Genomic DNA, 14,506 nt, shown 5'->3' on the forward strand with positions numbered 1-14,506 from the left:
AGTTATAAACAGAAGAAGATTTCAATATCTACAGAAAATGAATGCTTCAACGAAGATGTTAATAACTGAATTAAGAATTCTGATGACTAGGGAGGGAGGACACTGGAATGAATGACAGCAAGAGAGAAGGTGTAAAATCACTCACCTGCTGCGACCTTTGTCTACAGGAAAAATGCGGACAGACTTATCAAAGCTGGCAGAGACAAATTCTTTCCCAGTGGGAGAATAATCCACATCAAGTACAGCAGACACGTGATCCATATGCACCATCACAGGTGATTCAAGATAGCGCATATCAAAAGTATACAAGCTTTAAAAGAAATACACCAACAGATTAATTTCTTAAAACTCCTAAGTAAATAGTACATTTTTGCTGAAGAGCTACTTAAATCATACATAAATCACACGTAAGACAGATCCATATTGCAGAGGGAACTTTTTAAACTGCCTAGAACACATAAAAAGAATGAATAATACATTGTTTAAGGCCTGAAAAACGTTTATAAACCAGAGACCTTAATTACTGGATCAGACCTAGGTTTCTCGCTCGCTGTCAAAGAACAAATAGTCTCTACTATTCCTTTCATCATCTGTTAATGGGTCACTGGCCACACTACCCTCCTTTACTCCATCTTCAGCTGTAAGTATATAATCTGAACTTGAACATGCATTTCTGAATCATTACAGCAAGCCTATCAACTCTGCAAGGCTTCCAGATATTCCCATATTGGGAACTCCTAGTAATTCGGAATCTACTGTGAAGTTCCCGTTTGGCTAGCACCCTTTTGTACTGCCTAATTGTCTGCAAGCCAGACAATGTAGAAGTCCAAGAGAAGCCTGGTCCAAAATATATAAAGATACTGGTTCAGCAGAGCATGCTACTTTAGAAAAGTATTACATCAAAAATAAACACAGCTGCTGGAGCACAGCTGGTTTGCTCTTACGCACTTCAAAGCTCAGGTGAAGTCTACCTGCATTCCTTTGAATCAACAGGCCCACTGATTCACAGCAAGGCACAATAACCCAGTAATTAATTAATTTCCCTAGTGCTAATAAGCAAAGGTGCTTTACAAAGCATTTAATGAAGCCTGCTTAAGATACTCTACTTAATAGAACTACTACATTAAAAACTTGTAATTCAACAGGTTTCTCACCATCTTTGTTGAAGATGAACACGTAACTAGAATACAACATCTCTTATTTAATAGTTTACTGACTCCTATTGCTTTTCCTTCCAAATCCCCAAGAAAAAGTATGCTAGCATCAAGCCACTAGCCCATATAATCAGCTAACACTTGCATGTGTGTTGCTGACATATGCCTTTGCACTTATACTAACAGATTTAGTTTGCAAGAGGACAGTCGCCCCTGGCAGTAAAAGCTACCATTTTTAGTTTTGCAGGGCAGGGCGGAGGGAAGACACATACAAACAGACAGGTTAGGTAGCCTGGTAGCCCTACTACACCATAACCAAAATAAGTAAGAAGCAGTACTTTAAACACAACACCCACTTTCAAGGTCTGGGCCAGATGCCATGTCCTTGTAAAAACAGTCTTAAGAATAGTGACAAAATTCCTATGTCCTAGAATAAAATAGCGATCTTGGTAGATCACTGACTTCCTGGAAAAAAAAGGATATGGAGCACACTTTGCAGTGGCCTAGTTTTGAAGAGACAGTTTTTTCAGTATCAGATTAACTGTTCACATGAATAGCATTGTTCAAAAGTAAAACACTGCTGTGAGACATTGAAAGAAGTACTGCAGTCTCTGCAACTGTTTCACAACAGATTAATTTTTTATTTTCAAGAAATGTTCTCATCAAAATAGCTGATCAGTACAACACATCAAGCTTCACAAAAGCTAGCAAAACCCACACAGTTATATTGCCTCAGACTAGACCAATAGCATTTATTTTGCAGGTCCTGTCACAAGTTACACTTGCATTGGTTCAGCTGCATTTTTTGCAAGTTACACTGCTTTTCCCTCCTCAGCTAGAGTCTAAAATCAATGTCTTTCTTTTTTTTAAAAATCAGTGAGCCTACAATTCTCTAGGTTATTACTTAAATGATTCAACTTTAGAGTTTAAGTTGTGTTTTAAAAATGCATTTTAGCATGATAATGAATTACTAAGATATAGACTAAAAGCATGACACAATCAGAATTATCAAAAGGCAAAGGCACACTTACTTGTAATCTTCATTTGCTGCAGTAAAAATGAAAGCTTCCATGGGGTTCCAACACAGTGTATTTGTCCTCATGTTCAAGATAACCTGAAAGATATTTACATATTGCTGCCTTGTTACAGATAGTAAAACTCTGGCTGTACTTCAAAGCTCCCCACAACACTGGAGATTGGCACTTTCTACATATAGAATTACGGCAGAGGAATAGCTACCTGACAGAATGTTTCCTTAGACATGCTCAAATTGGAAGTCAGGAGCTTCCAGTCCCACATCATATGCTGACTGCTTTGTGCTATGCTGCTATTAAATTTTCCTCTGTACTTCACCTTAGAAGCAAATTCTTCTAAGTAGTTATTTAACATGTAAACCATGTACACTACTTCATCATATTTACAAGAACTTTTAGTCAAGTAATCTACAAACACAATTATATGGTTATTTCAAAGGATAATCATTAATTGACACTGTGAACCACACTTGCAGAGCAACTATAACATTTTTATGTTCCCCCAGTTATTACTATCCCATCATTATTTTCTCTGAAATTCCAGTTCACGAATTCTGCAGGACAGCTGCCATCTCTTGTTGAAGTGCCAAGCAAGTTACTGTGTTGTAATGCACTCACCACTAACACTGTATCAGTAGTGCATCCTTTACTACACATTCCTAAGACTTGCTTGCTGCTAGTAAGCAGGTGGATACAAAGAGCTCAATTCGCCTTGGAGAGGGAGGAAGACAGATGACCACAGCCTAATAAGACCCTTCCAGGTTGCTACCAGTGGACTAAACAAGAGGCATCAAGTAGCAGTGTGTTGGATGTCCCCACCTTGGGAGACAGCTGTGGCAGGAACAGCTGGGCCCCTGTGGGAGAAGAGGAGGTAGGGAGGGTGTCATCTCACAGGCCATATGACAACAGCCTTGGCTGCTGCTGAGTCTCAGAGGAGCTTTCAACTATTTTATTTAAAAATAAATCCCATGCAGTATGCCTGACGCATGTAGTAGGTGTATGATTACAGAGCAACTTATTAACAATCTAATCAACTCTAAACAGGATTTTCCACAATGCTCTAGGCCAGCCATAATCCTACTTGAAAATCCTGAAATTTGGGTATTTAATGCTATGGTACTCCAAAATAATTTTTGTTCTCAGCTTACTACGCCAAACACCATAAATTTACATACATATAACAAAACACAGTTGTACAATTGTAACTTTTACAATAACAAACACAACCTCAAAGCAAGTTAATAGTGATGACCTCTACTGACAGCCCCTCCAAAAAAAGTGATTTTGTGTGTGTGCAAACTCTCATGATTCTTGTTCTCCCCAAGTCCTCATTACCTAGGTGACATTATCCTGTTCGATATGAAGTTTGTGCTGCAAAACACTGCTCATTTTCCAAAATCACATGCATCCAGAGCTGAATGCAATCATCAGATGTCTACAGGGATCTCTTAATTTAAGAAGTGACTTTACTGAAAGGATAGGCCACTGAAAGGCCCTTAGTTTACAGTACTGTGACAACTAGAATTTTTCCAATTTCAGTGTTCTTTTAATTATAAACCTTGCACAGATCTGGGAAGCTAATAAAGAAGAATACTCTCTGTTCAAATTTTGCAGACACTGCAAAATGAATACATAATTAACTGAAACACTACGTGTATGATAAATAATTTTAAATCACGTCACAAAACAGAATCATACAATGGTTTGGGTCAGAAGGGACTTTAAAGATCATCCAGTTTCAACACCCCTGCCATGCACAGGGACACCTTCCACTACATTAGGTTGCTCAAAGTCTCATCCAACCTGGCCTCCAACACTTCTAGGGAGAGGACAGCCACAAATTCTCTGGGCAACCTGTGCCAAGGCTTCACCACCCTGACAGTAACATCCTCCTAATATCTAATCTGCCCTCTTTCAGCTTAAAACTGTTACCCCTCATCCCACCCCTGCACTCCCTGAAAAAGAACTTGTGCCCAGCTTTCCTGTAAGCCCCTTTAAGCACTGAAGGCTGCTATAAGGTCTCCCCAGAGCCTTCTCTTCTCTAGGCTAAACAACCCCAACTATCTCAGTCTGTCCTCATAGGGGGGTGCTCCAGCCCTCTGACCATCTTTGTGGCCCTTCTCTGGACTCACTCAAACAGATCCATGTCATTCCTGTGCCGAGGACTCAGGAATGATCACAGTACTCCAGGTAAGGTCTCAACAAGAGCAGAGTAGAGGGGGAGAAAAATAACTCTAACATAGCTGAAAAATCCAGCTCCTTTTTTAAAGGAGTCAGGTTTGGTCAAAACCCATGCCCCACATCTTGCTTCACTATTTTTTCACCCAAACTTAAAACATTCAGTTTATTTCAGTAGCAACATTTGGAATTAAATAGTGCTAAGGAAAACGATTCTCTGTACACCTCTAGCACTGTATTCAGTAAAAACTATGTAAGGCAACCTGGAGTGGAAATCATGTAAATACCTTAGTAATGGCATTTCAGAACTATCTGAACTCATAGCAGAGCCATCTTCTTACTCTTTAATCAACCATAGATATATTTACTTCTTTCAAAAGAAAAAGTCTTTATTAAGATACCTCAAAGCTGTGAAGTTACTGAAGGCTTGGCTATCTTGCTTTACTTTAACTGTAAGCACTTGCTTAGAAAGAGTATCAGCCTGGAGATTTTGACACAAAACACTAACACAAAACTGGACTGCGCAAATAATCTGCTCTCCTTCATTACCTACAGGGTAATTAGTTGAGGTGATCAGCCAAGATTGTAACAATTTCAAGCAACTGACACCACAGATACCATCAGCTGTTCAAATGCTAAAGACCATAATTAAAACATCCTAAACTCTTTCTTCCTCACAGGTTGCACAAGAATGACTTTTAGTTTTAAAATGTGCTAACTTCTATTAAAAGTCTTCTTATCATTTCCCAGCTTTTTTAGATTATTCATTTTGCATTTATACAGGGTCTCGCCTTCCTATCCATCCCTATCTGAAACTTAACACTTGCAAAGTCACAGACAGGACAAACAGGCAAGAGAGCTCCTGCATCATGATGTGGCAAGTTGTACTCCCGTTTCCACTAACGAACAGACTCAGGGCAGTGTGCAAGCTGCTCTGCTGATCAAACACCAGGAACACAGCAGTGCCAGGAGCCAGTGCCCATATATAGATAGGTAAGGTACATTCAGCCTGGAAAAGAGAAGGCTCAGAGAAGATCTTATAGTGACCTTCTAGTACCTGAAGGGGGCCCACAGGAAAGCTGGAGAGGGGCTATTCATGAAGCCTTGTGGGGACAGGACCAAGGGGAATCGGTACAAACTGGAGAAGGGCAGATTTATACTAGACATTAGGAAGAAGTTCTTCACCATGAGAGTGGTGACACACTCAAACAGGTTGCCAAGGGAAGTTGTGGATGCCCCATCCCTGGAGGTGTTCAAGGCCAGGTTGGATGGGGCCTCAGCAGCCTGATTTAGTGGGATGTCCCTGCCCATGGCAGGGGGCTTGGAACTAGATGATCTTTAAGGTCCCTTCCAACCCTAACTATTCTATGATTCTATGATCTAGTAAGTAGCACTCTCCTCTAGGGAGTTACACATCTCTTGGCCCTCAATGCAGAAATAGACACAACTACCTCTCCACAGGGCAATCATTCCTATCCCAGCAGGAAACCCAGTAGAAGCTGCTGTATCCACATATAGAAGGAAATATTCATCATTGTTTTATTCCTATAGCAAGGAATGAACCCAGGCACAAGATACACATACATGCATGTGTGTATATATATATACACATGCTTATTTTTTTTTTTTTACTTATTTAGGATATAAAAATATGTAAAAGTCTATTAAACTTGAACTTTGTTCACAAGGGCTCAAACCACATCCTTTTAACCTGTAACTGCACATCTACAGCACTGGCCATGTTCATTTCAACATTCAGGTCTCCGACTGGCACCACTGGCAGGTTTTTTATAAGCACTGTCTCAGGGGCGTAAATGAAGCTTCATTAAAAATTGTTTGGGCACAAGGAGGGAAAGAAATATTGTTATGCCAATCACATTCCTATTTTATAACTAATTGCCACTATAGTGTTCTAGAGTATATCAGACCACTGTCACTGCAGACAGTACATAAGAGAAAGATACTGACTGTACATTCACAAGCTGGAATACTGTCTTTCAAGAAGAAAACTGCTCATAGAATTATAGGATGGCTTGGGTTGGAAGGGACTTCAAAGATTATCCAATTCCAACCCCCTGCCACGGGCAGGGACACCTCCCACTAAACCAGGTTACTCATATCCTCACCCAACCCAGCCATGAGCACCTTCAGGGATGGGGCATGCACATCTCTGGGAAACCTGTTCCATTGCCTCACCACCCTCATTAGGTAGAATTTCTCCTTGTAACTAATCTAAATCTACTCTCTTCCAGTTTAAAGCCATTACCTCTTGTACTATCACTACATGCCCTTGTAAAAAATTCCTCAAGATTTTTTGTAGGCTCCCTTTAGAGCCAAACTCTGCTCTCCTTAAGTCCAGCGTAATGAGCTTGCCGTGTTCCTTCTTCACTGCCTTAAGGATCTTGAACTCCACCATTTCAAGGTCACTGCAGCCAAGGCTTCCCTTGAGCTCCACATTCTGTACCAGCTCCTCCTTGTTGGTGAGAACAATTTCCAGCACAGCTCCTTCCTCACTTGGAGGAGGCAGTTACTGTCAATGCATTCCAGGAACCTCCTGGATTGCTTATGCCTTGCTGTGTTAAGACAGATGGTGCTAAGATAGTTTTGGGGATCAAAACTACCGACCTTGATTGAGGTTTATGTGCACATGAATCACTGGCTTCTTGTTTTAATACAAACAAACATTCTCTTAAATACAAATAAAAATCTTCATGTAATTGGTAAATTCCACATGTAAGTACAATTTTGATTCCATTGCAAAGGACTTCTGAATGTTTATACTAGGCATACAGGGGAGGGTTTATGCCCCTGCAAAAGAAAAACACCTTTTCAAACACAGAGCAAGGGTCTCACAGGGTTGAAAGGAAATGCCTTAGAAGTTACCTTGTTTCCTTTTGGCTAGGGGGAAAAAAAAAAAAAAACAACAAAAAACACAACCCAAACCCACCACATATACACAGACAGAATGCAATATAGAAATGTAAATTTCTTGTTGTAAAATAGCTGTCAGGTCAGGCACTTTATCAAGAATAGTGAGTGTGACAGCCCATTTGGATGCAGACAAGGGCCCTTCTAACTCTGTGTGGTTTAAAAAACAAATATTAATTCTAACTCAGTTAAAGACTCCAAATTATACAATGAAAACTCAGTGAACTCAGTTCAGAGATGCCCTTTCTCTACTGTCATCAACAGTTACAGGCTAATTTACATATTCAGTACAATTATTAGTGCCATAAGCTTTGTTAAAAAGACTACCTTCTTTAGTGGAGTTGATTTTCTCATATCATATAGCACAATATTTCTGTCAGAAGCACAGCTTCCCAAAAGGTATGTCTGGAAAAAAAAAAAAGAAAAACAGCACGTATTGTCTTCTAAACACCTCTAAAGTATGGTGAAGAGTTTACATTACTTAACTAAGCTATTTCACAAAGCTGGTAGTCAAATACTTCCTTATTTCAACCAAGGAAATACATCCATCATTCTTTCTGTACAATTAATTATTCAATTTTAAATAGCTTTCCTTGTGAGATTCAGAATCCACACAGTTCTCTCTACTTCGCAAATAACAAAGCAATTCACCACGAATACTTCATCTCGAAGACAACCCACTCAAGAAGTACACAGGCGCTGCTGTGGAAGATCAAATGGAATTGTTTTGCCATGGGGAGTGGGAGAAGTACTGGTCACAGGTACTACAGTACTGGAATAGGCAAAAGCTCCACAGCCACATAACAGCTACACTTTATAATGGAGGAATGTGGTATGTATTCTTGTGGGCAGAACAAAGACTACCCTACTTTTCTTCCTCCTCTTCCCCACCTTAGAGACAAAAGATAAAATGATGAAAATATTTGGCAGTACATATCAAAGCAGTACAGCCATATAGTTATAAGTATACATCACCCTAAATATTATGTTAAAACACATATCAATATCTAAATTTGCAGAAAGTCATTAAAGATACTAGAGTTTAGATCCATACTGATCAAAAAAACATTGACTCCCAATACATAACAGAAACATTACCTCAATGGGATTAAATTTTACACTGCTTATGCTATCAAAACCCCACGTCAGAGAACACATGGGACTTGTCCTTTGCTCATCCCAAATGTCCACTTGATGGCCACAGGTGGCAAAAACAGCTTCCTTCCAGTGGTGATCAATTCCTGTAAACACTGTCTTTAAAAGAAAAAAAAAATCACAAAAAAAAACCAAAGAAAACTTGCAAAGCCAATAGTATATACGAATATGCAAGTAAGTTCTGTTACAAAAAAGATGAATAAGTCATTGCATATTGAGTCTGCCATGTTTTTACTACTCTCTGTTACTGAAAAACAAGTCACCACTGCTACCAGAAACTAAGTCTCATCAGATGTACCCTTACACAACAAACCAGCTTTCTGTGTACTCGATGCGTGTGAGTGCATTTCTTGTTAATTCACAATGGAATCAGCATTAAAAGCCCTTTTACAAAGTCCTGGCTGACTTTAAAGGAAAGAGGAATTTTAAGGGTACAACTACAAATTTTCAGTGGGGACCTGAATACATTCCATAGACATCACAATAATTGAAGAGTTTCAAACTATCTACTTACAACAAGAATTTAACGTTATTCTTAAAATAAGCTTATCAGAACTTGAAAGTTCTTAAGTATCTACTTTTAGTCTGCTTTTGTCAGAAAGAACGACAAAGTCAAAACTTTGTATTGAATGGTTGCAAGGTATTGACATGAAAAGAAATTTAACACGGGCCTACACACGTATCTGAAGACAAAGAGACTACAGAAAGATGTGACCAGTTCGCAGGAAAGGCATGAATAGCAGAAACATTTAAGCAGCCTCTGACGGCATTTGAGATATTGCTTTCTGGCTAAATGTAAAATAAATACCATAAAAACCTGAAGATTTGTTATAAGTGTCATTATAAAATTTGATGCCAACACCACACAACCCATTGTGATAACAGGTGATATCAAACTATTTCTTACTCTTTCAAAAGCTAGATAAGAATTGGTTCAAACTTAATTCAAAAGGAGAGATACGGGTAAATAAAAACTTAGATTTATTACCTTTCCAAGTATTGTATGAATAGGTTCTTCTTCTTCTCCATATTCTGGGCTCTCCATTTTCCACTGCTTCACAGTTTTGTCGTCACCAACCTGGAAATATTGGAGAAAGCACATACAATTCTATGTAAATATATTCTGTTCTTTTTACTAGATGTGCTTGGCAATTAAGTACAGGTAACTTTTGAATAGAAAATGATCTATGACATACACCCAAATAAAGTACTGTCTCTTGCCTATTCACTGATCTCTTTTAGTGAAGATTAGTCCTCCTTATCGTATTACTCCACTAGAAACTGAAAGGGTACATGTACATCGTCTGGCTGAAACAGAGTTAACATTCTTGGTAGCAGCCCATGTGGCACTGTGTTTTGGATTTGTGGATAAAGCAGTGGTGATAAGGCATCAATGACTTGGCTATCACTGAAAAGCGCTTGCACAGTGTCACGGCATTTCCCTCCCACCCTACTCTTAACATCATCACCCCTGCCTTCTCCATCAGTGAGTAAGATGAGTGTGGGCAACAGACTGGGAGGGGGGGACAGGCGTGACATGATCCAAATTGACCATAGGAGTGTTCCATACCATGTAACATCATGCTCAGGAATAAAAACTGCGATAGCAGAAGAAAAAAAAGGGGGGGTGGCACTGGCTTCCAAGGTAGCTGCTGCTCAGTGTGGGAAAATAAAAAAAACTAACTACTGTCCTCATGGCCTTGTATGTTCTTCAGAGAAGATCAGCACACAGTAGTGAAAATAGCTCTTCAATGCCAAGCTTAGAAGAAGCAAAACCTCAGGACACTCTACTCTTCGAAACCAATTATTTTTACTGTTTCATTAAGACAATTCTGCGATGATAACAGGAAGACATACTATTTCCAGATGGTTTACATACAACTGAATCAGCCGTTGTTGATGTAAGTTAATAAAACTTCAACATAACCTTATTTAACATAATTACTTAACTGGAACCATCTTGAATTAATCAGCTTATCTTTAATCACAGGATAGGAAAATGGTTACTTTAACTGTTTATATGCATTTCAATGAAGATAACCGAACTACTTCTTCAATGAAAACTAGTTTACTCTAGTTTCAATTGCAAGACCATCCATTGTTAATCTTCTGGTATTTATCCTTTCCACAGTTCTGAGTAACATCCATATCACAACACCAAACAAAATTTCATCAGAAATAGAACTGTCAGGTTCACTGACAAATTGAATATATGCATTCATACAATATCTAAATGTTGTATGCCAGAGGGTAAGTTGCTCACTGGAAAACAGGTGGTGAACAGGCAGTCTTGTATTGCTGCACTGCACTCAGGAGACACGTTATACTTACAGTAAAGAATGATGTACCACAGAAACGAGCACACATGCCTCGAACAAAGCCTTCATGGGCTTGTATAGTACGAATACACTGGCGTTTGGTCAAGTTCCAAATTTTAACCTGTTAAAAATAGAAAAGATTCTGTTGTTATTTCTGTTTTCTACAGCCTACAACTGCACTTCATAACTCAAGTACAAGAGATCACACGCATTGTAACGAAATGGCACAGCTGGCTTGAACATCAAACAGATTTCATAATGTTAAAACCACTTAATTATTCCCTTGTTAAAAAAAACAACAACCCAAACTTAGGAGGCGTTGCTCTTTCCTTCTCATATCTTCCCCCTACCCAAGCAGCATACTTACTGTATATTCCCCTATTTCTGAACTAGAATTCTTCCTAAAAGGCAGTAACAGTGATACTTTTAGCAAAAAAAAATACCTCTCTAAAGAGAAAAAAGCACACAGAAATAACCTTCGGAACCAACAGAATGTTTCCGTCTAGCTGCTGTATTACATTCTACACAATGTCCACCTCTCAGAGGTTTTGGTGTTGAAGCATTTGGGCCCAAAAAAGAAATGGACGTCAGTTTTTTATATTTGTATGTATCACTAGTACCCAATACTTTACTCCTTCTAGCAGTGGATGAGAAGCCTGGCCAATGTTTAATTCAACTGCATTCCCCTTCTCTTAGAAAAGGTTAATCTTCCTTACGCTACTGCATGACGTGTACCTTCTGTGAAAAGCAGAAAGCAACCAGCTACCAAGAAGGTAGCTTTAAAACATACAAGTACTACCAAATGAGCAATTTACGGGTGAGAGAGGACAGAGAAGACAGAAAAGACAGGCAATTCTTTTCTGCCAGCAACTCCAATAGAAGCGTTCTTTCTTTATACTTGTCAGATTTACGTAAAATAATCAAACTAACATAGGGCTAGCATTTTTTAGGCAATATACTAAATTATTATTCCAAACATTTTTCCATTGTGTGCCCCTTTCCCCCACTTTATGTCATCTTGTGAATATGCAGCAGTTTAATTTCTTCAAGGGGAAGGGAGGTTGTGTGGGCAAGAAAAAGCAATCACTATGAACTGTAAACATTCACTACTCCACCCTGAGGAACTGAACGTCACACTCTCTGCTCACAGCTGAACAGCTGAAAGCTGCTGCCTAAAGATTTTTGAAACTCTGTGTGTCAAGAAGAAGAAAAGCTGTGGTTTGTAACTGCAGCTTACCTCTCCATCACAAGCTCCAGAAAGCACTGTAGACAAACTCTTTGGATGTTTGGCCATGCAATTAACTCCATCTCTGTGGCCATCAAGTGAGCTAAGAAAGGGTTTTGCAAATACACGTTCTAGCTTTGTTGCATTCAGAGCTCTCGTGTACTCTCTTGGAACCTCAAATGGATGCAGTAGAGGGTCATAGTTTCTTGGAACTGCAATAAGAATAATGTAGAAATTAGAAATCCACAATATGCAGTGTAGTTCAAGGTAACATGAATTAGGAAGATTTTCTCTTTGATTTTCCTGCCACGGGAGAATTTTCTGCAACACTAACATTTTTACCATTCCTACTATTTTGAAATTGGTCCATGGGATCATTAGTGTGTTCACTTAATAAGCTTAAAGTTAATAGCCTGAAATAGCTCTGAAATTATTTGACATTCTTTTCAAAGGTACAGTGGTAAACTAATGAAGATATGAATGTGCACAACAAACTGGAAGTCGACAATACCTTGCAACTATTATTTAAAAAAAAAAAACAAAACCTAGAACAAACCAACAACCACAAAGGGAAAAAAAACCCTCACACAATACCAATATCCTACCACCAAACTCTAACACACACAGAAAGGACATGGCTACAAAAACATGCATGAAGGGAGCCAATCTAGCTCCATTTATGTTTAGCCAGCTGCAAGCCAGCCCTGGCTCAGAAATGACACTCATTAGTTTGATTAGCTTGGTCCTCTGTCAGCACTATCTGGTTTCCCAGACAGGACCGTTCACAAGCAACAAGCTTCAAGCAAGGGTCCATTTGTATCCCCCTGCATAGACAGATCTGAAAAAAAAAAAAAAAAATGAGAAAGACCATGGATACTGACATTGTGCTTCTGGGTTTTGTCCCTTTCATTCAGTTTCATGCAAAAAGGTTAAAAAGTCAGTAGAGCAACTGACAGCAGATCACTCATTAAGAATCACACAACCACAGAACAGTTTGGGTTGGAAGGGTCCTTAAAGATCATCCAGCTCCAACCCTCCTGCCATGGGCAGGGACACCTTCCACTAGATTAGGTTGCTCAAAGCCTTATCCAGCCTGGCCTTGAACACCTCCAAGGATGGGACTTCCACAACATCTCTGGGCAATCTGTTCCATTGCCTCACTAGACCTAACACATAGGTCAGTCTGCCAGTGTCCAAAGGTTATTTGATACACATCAAAACCTCTAAAATCTCTGGTGAAATGGATGTCATACTTTAATATAACACAGAATTTGATTTAACAGCTTACACACAAATCACAAATTAAGAGGTATTCAGAAACTGTCCCAGTGGGTAACTTAACATGGAAAAATATTATTGAAGTTACCACAATTAAATAACTGGAGAATGCTAGTTACAGCGTCACTTCATAAAACATAGCCATCTACCTCCAATTCAATCAAATAACAAAGTATATGCAACTCAAAATACTGTATGAGTATTGTCCTGCTCAAAACACATTTGATTTAGTACATTCAAGACACCCAGAGTTTTATTCCTGCTCCTTCTGACACACGGTGGCCATTTTACAAACTTTGTCTCTGACACTAGGTAGAGACTAAACCTTACTTCCATCATGTTAAAGAGGTGAAATTGCACAACTGTGTGAAATCATCCAGTTCCAATCCACCTGCCACAGGCAGGGACACCTTCTGCTGGATAAAGTTGTTCAAAGCCTCATCTAATTTGCCTGGGAACATCTCCAGGAATGGGGATGTTCTCCATGACTCCTCTGGGCAACCTCTTCCCAGCGCCCCACCACTCTCACAGTAAAAAAATTGTTCCTAATATCTAATCTAAATCTATCCTCCTTCAGCCCAAAACCATTACTCCTCATCTTAGTAAGCAAGCATTTAGTCCCTAACAAAGGGCCCTCCCCAGCTTTCCTGTAGCCCCTTTCAGTACTGGAAAGCTGCTATAAGGTCTCCCTGGAGCCTTCTCTTCTCCAGGATGAACAACCTCAACTCCCTCAGCCTATCCTCATATGAGAGGTGCTCCAGCTCATAACATCCACGGAGCTGCAGCTCCTGTAACTAAAAATGTGAATAATCTACAGGATTCTCGCCAGTTTTAGTAAGGGATATGCCAGAAGTGGGATGAGCTGTACTTAAAAAGAAGTAGTAATAACTGCAAAAGACTGCTAGGTGAACAACATGGCAGCACCAGGACGGGAACGGACGGGGACCCCGGCTCCAGGCCCGGGCCCAGACCCGATGCCTCAAGCTGAGGCCGGCGGGAAGGCCCAGACCCCCGCCAAGCGCCCCAAGGCCCCGCTGGCGCCTCATAGCGGGCCAAGCCGCAGCCACCTCCCCGCTCAGGACGCGGAGCTCACCGCGCTGCAGGTCCAGCTTGGTGTCGCGGACATAATCATCGGGGTTGCGGCTCAGCACCTTCACCCGCATCCTCGCCGGCTCCGCGAGCCACCACTTCCCCCAGCGCGCGCACGTGACCGGAAGCGCCGGCTGCGCTGTTCTC

The 14,506-nt window shown here is 40.1% G+C and overlaps 1 protein-coding gene across 1 annotated transcript in view; it reads right to left on the reverse strand.

Moving 5' to 3' along the window:
• DCAF13 (DDB1 and CUL4 associated factor 13) overlaps positions 1–14,505 on the reverse strand; it is a 29,172-nt gene extending 14,667 nt beyond the window's left edge. The window contains exons 1-8 of the mRNA XM_054057803.1: positions 14,364–14,505; positions 12,005–12,204; positions 10,781–10,888; positions 9,438–9,527; positions 8,393–8,548; positions 7,622–7,699; positions 2,186–2,268; positions 146–310 (exon numbers count right to left, since the gene is read on the reverse strand). Coding sequence (XP_053913778.1) covers positions 146–310; positions 2,186–2,268; positions 7,622–7,699; positions 8,393–8,548; positions 9,438–9,527; positions 10,781–10,888; positions 12,005–12,204; positions 14,364–14,433 — 950 coding nt within the window. The 5' untranslated portion in view covers positions 14,434–14,505. The remainder of the gene's footprint in view (positions 1–145; positions 311–2,185; positions 2,269–7,621; positions 7,700–8,392; positions 8,549–9,437; positions 9,528–10,780; positions 10,889–12,004; positions 12,205–14,363) is intronic.
• Between the last annotated feature and the right edge of the window lies 1 nt (position 14,506).

Source organism: Cuculus canorus, chromosome 2 (assembly GCF_017976375.1).
Source record: "Cuculus canorus isolate bCucCan1 chromosome 2, bCucCan1.pri, whole genome shotgun sequence".
NCBI classification, from domain to species: domain Eukaryota; kingdom Metazoa; phylum Chordata; class Aves; order Cuculiformes; family Cuculidae; genus Cuculus; species Cuculus canorus.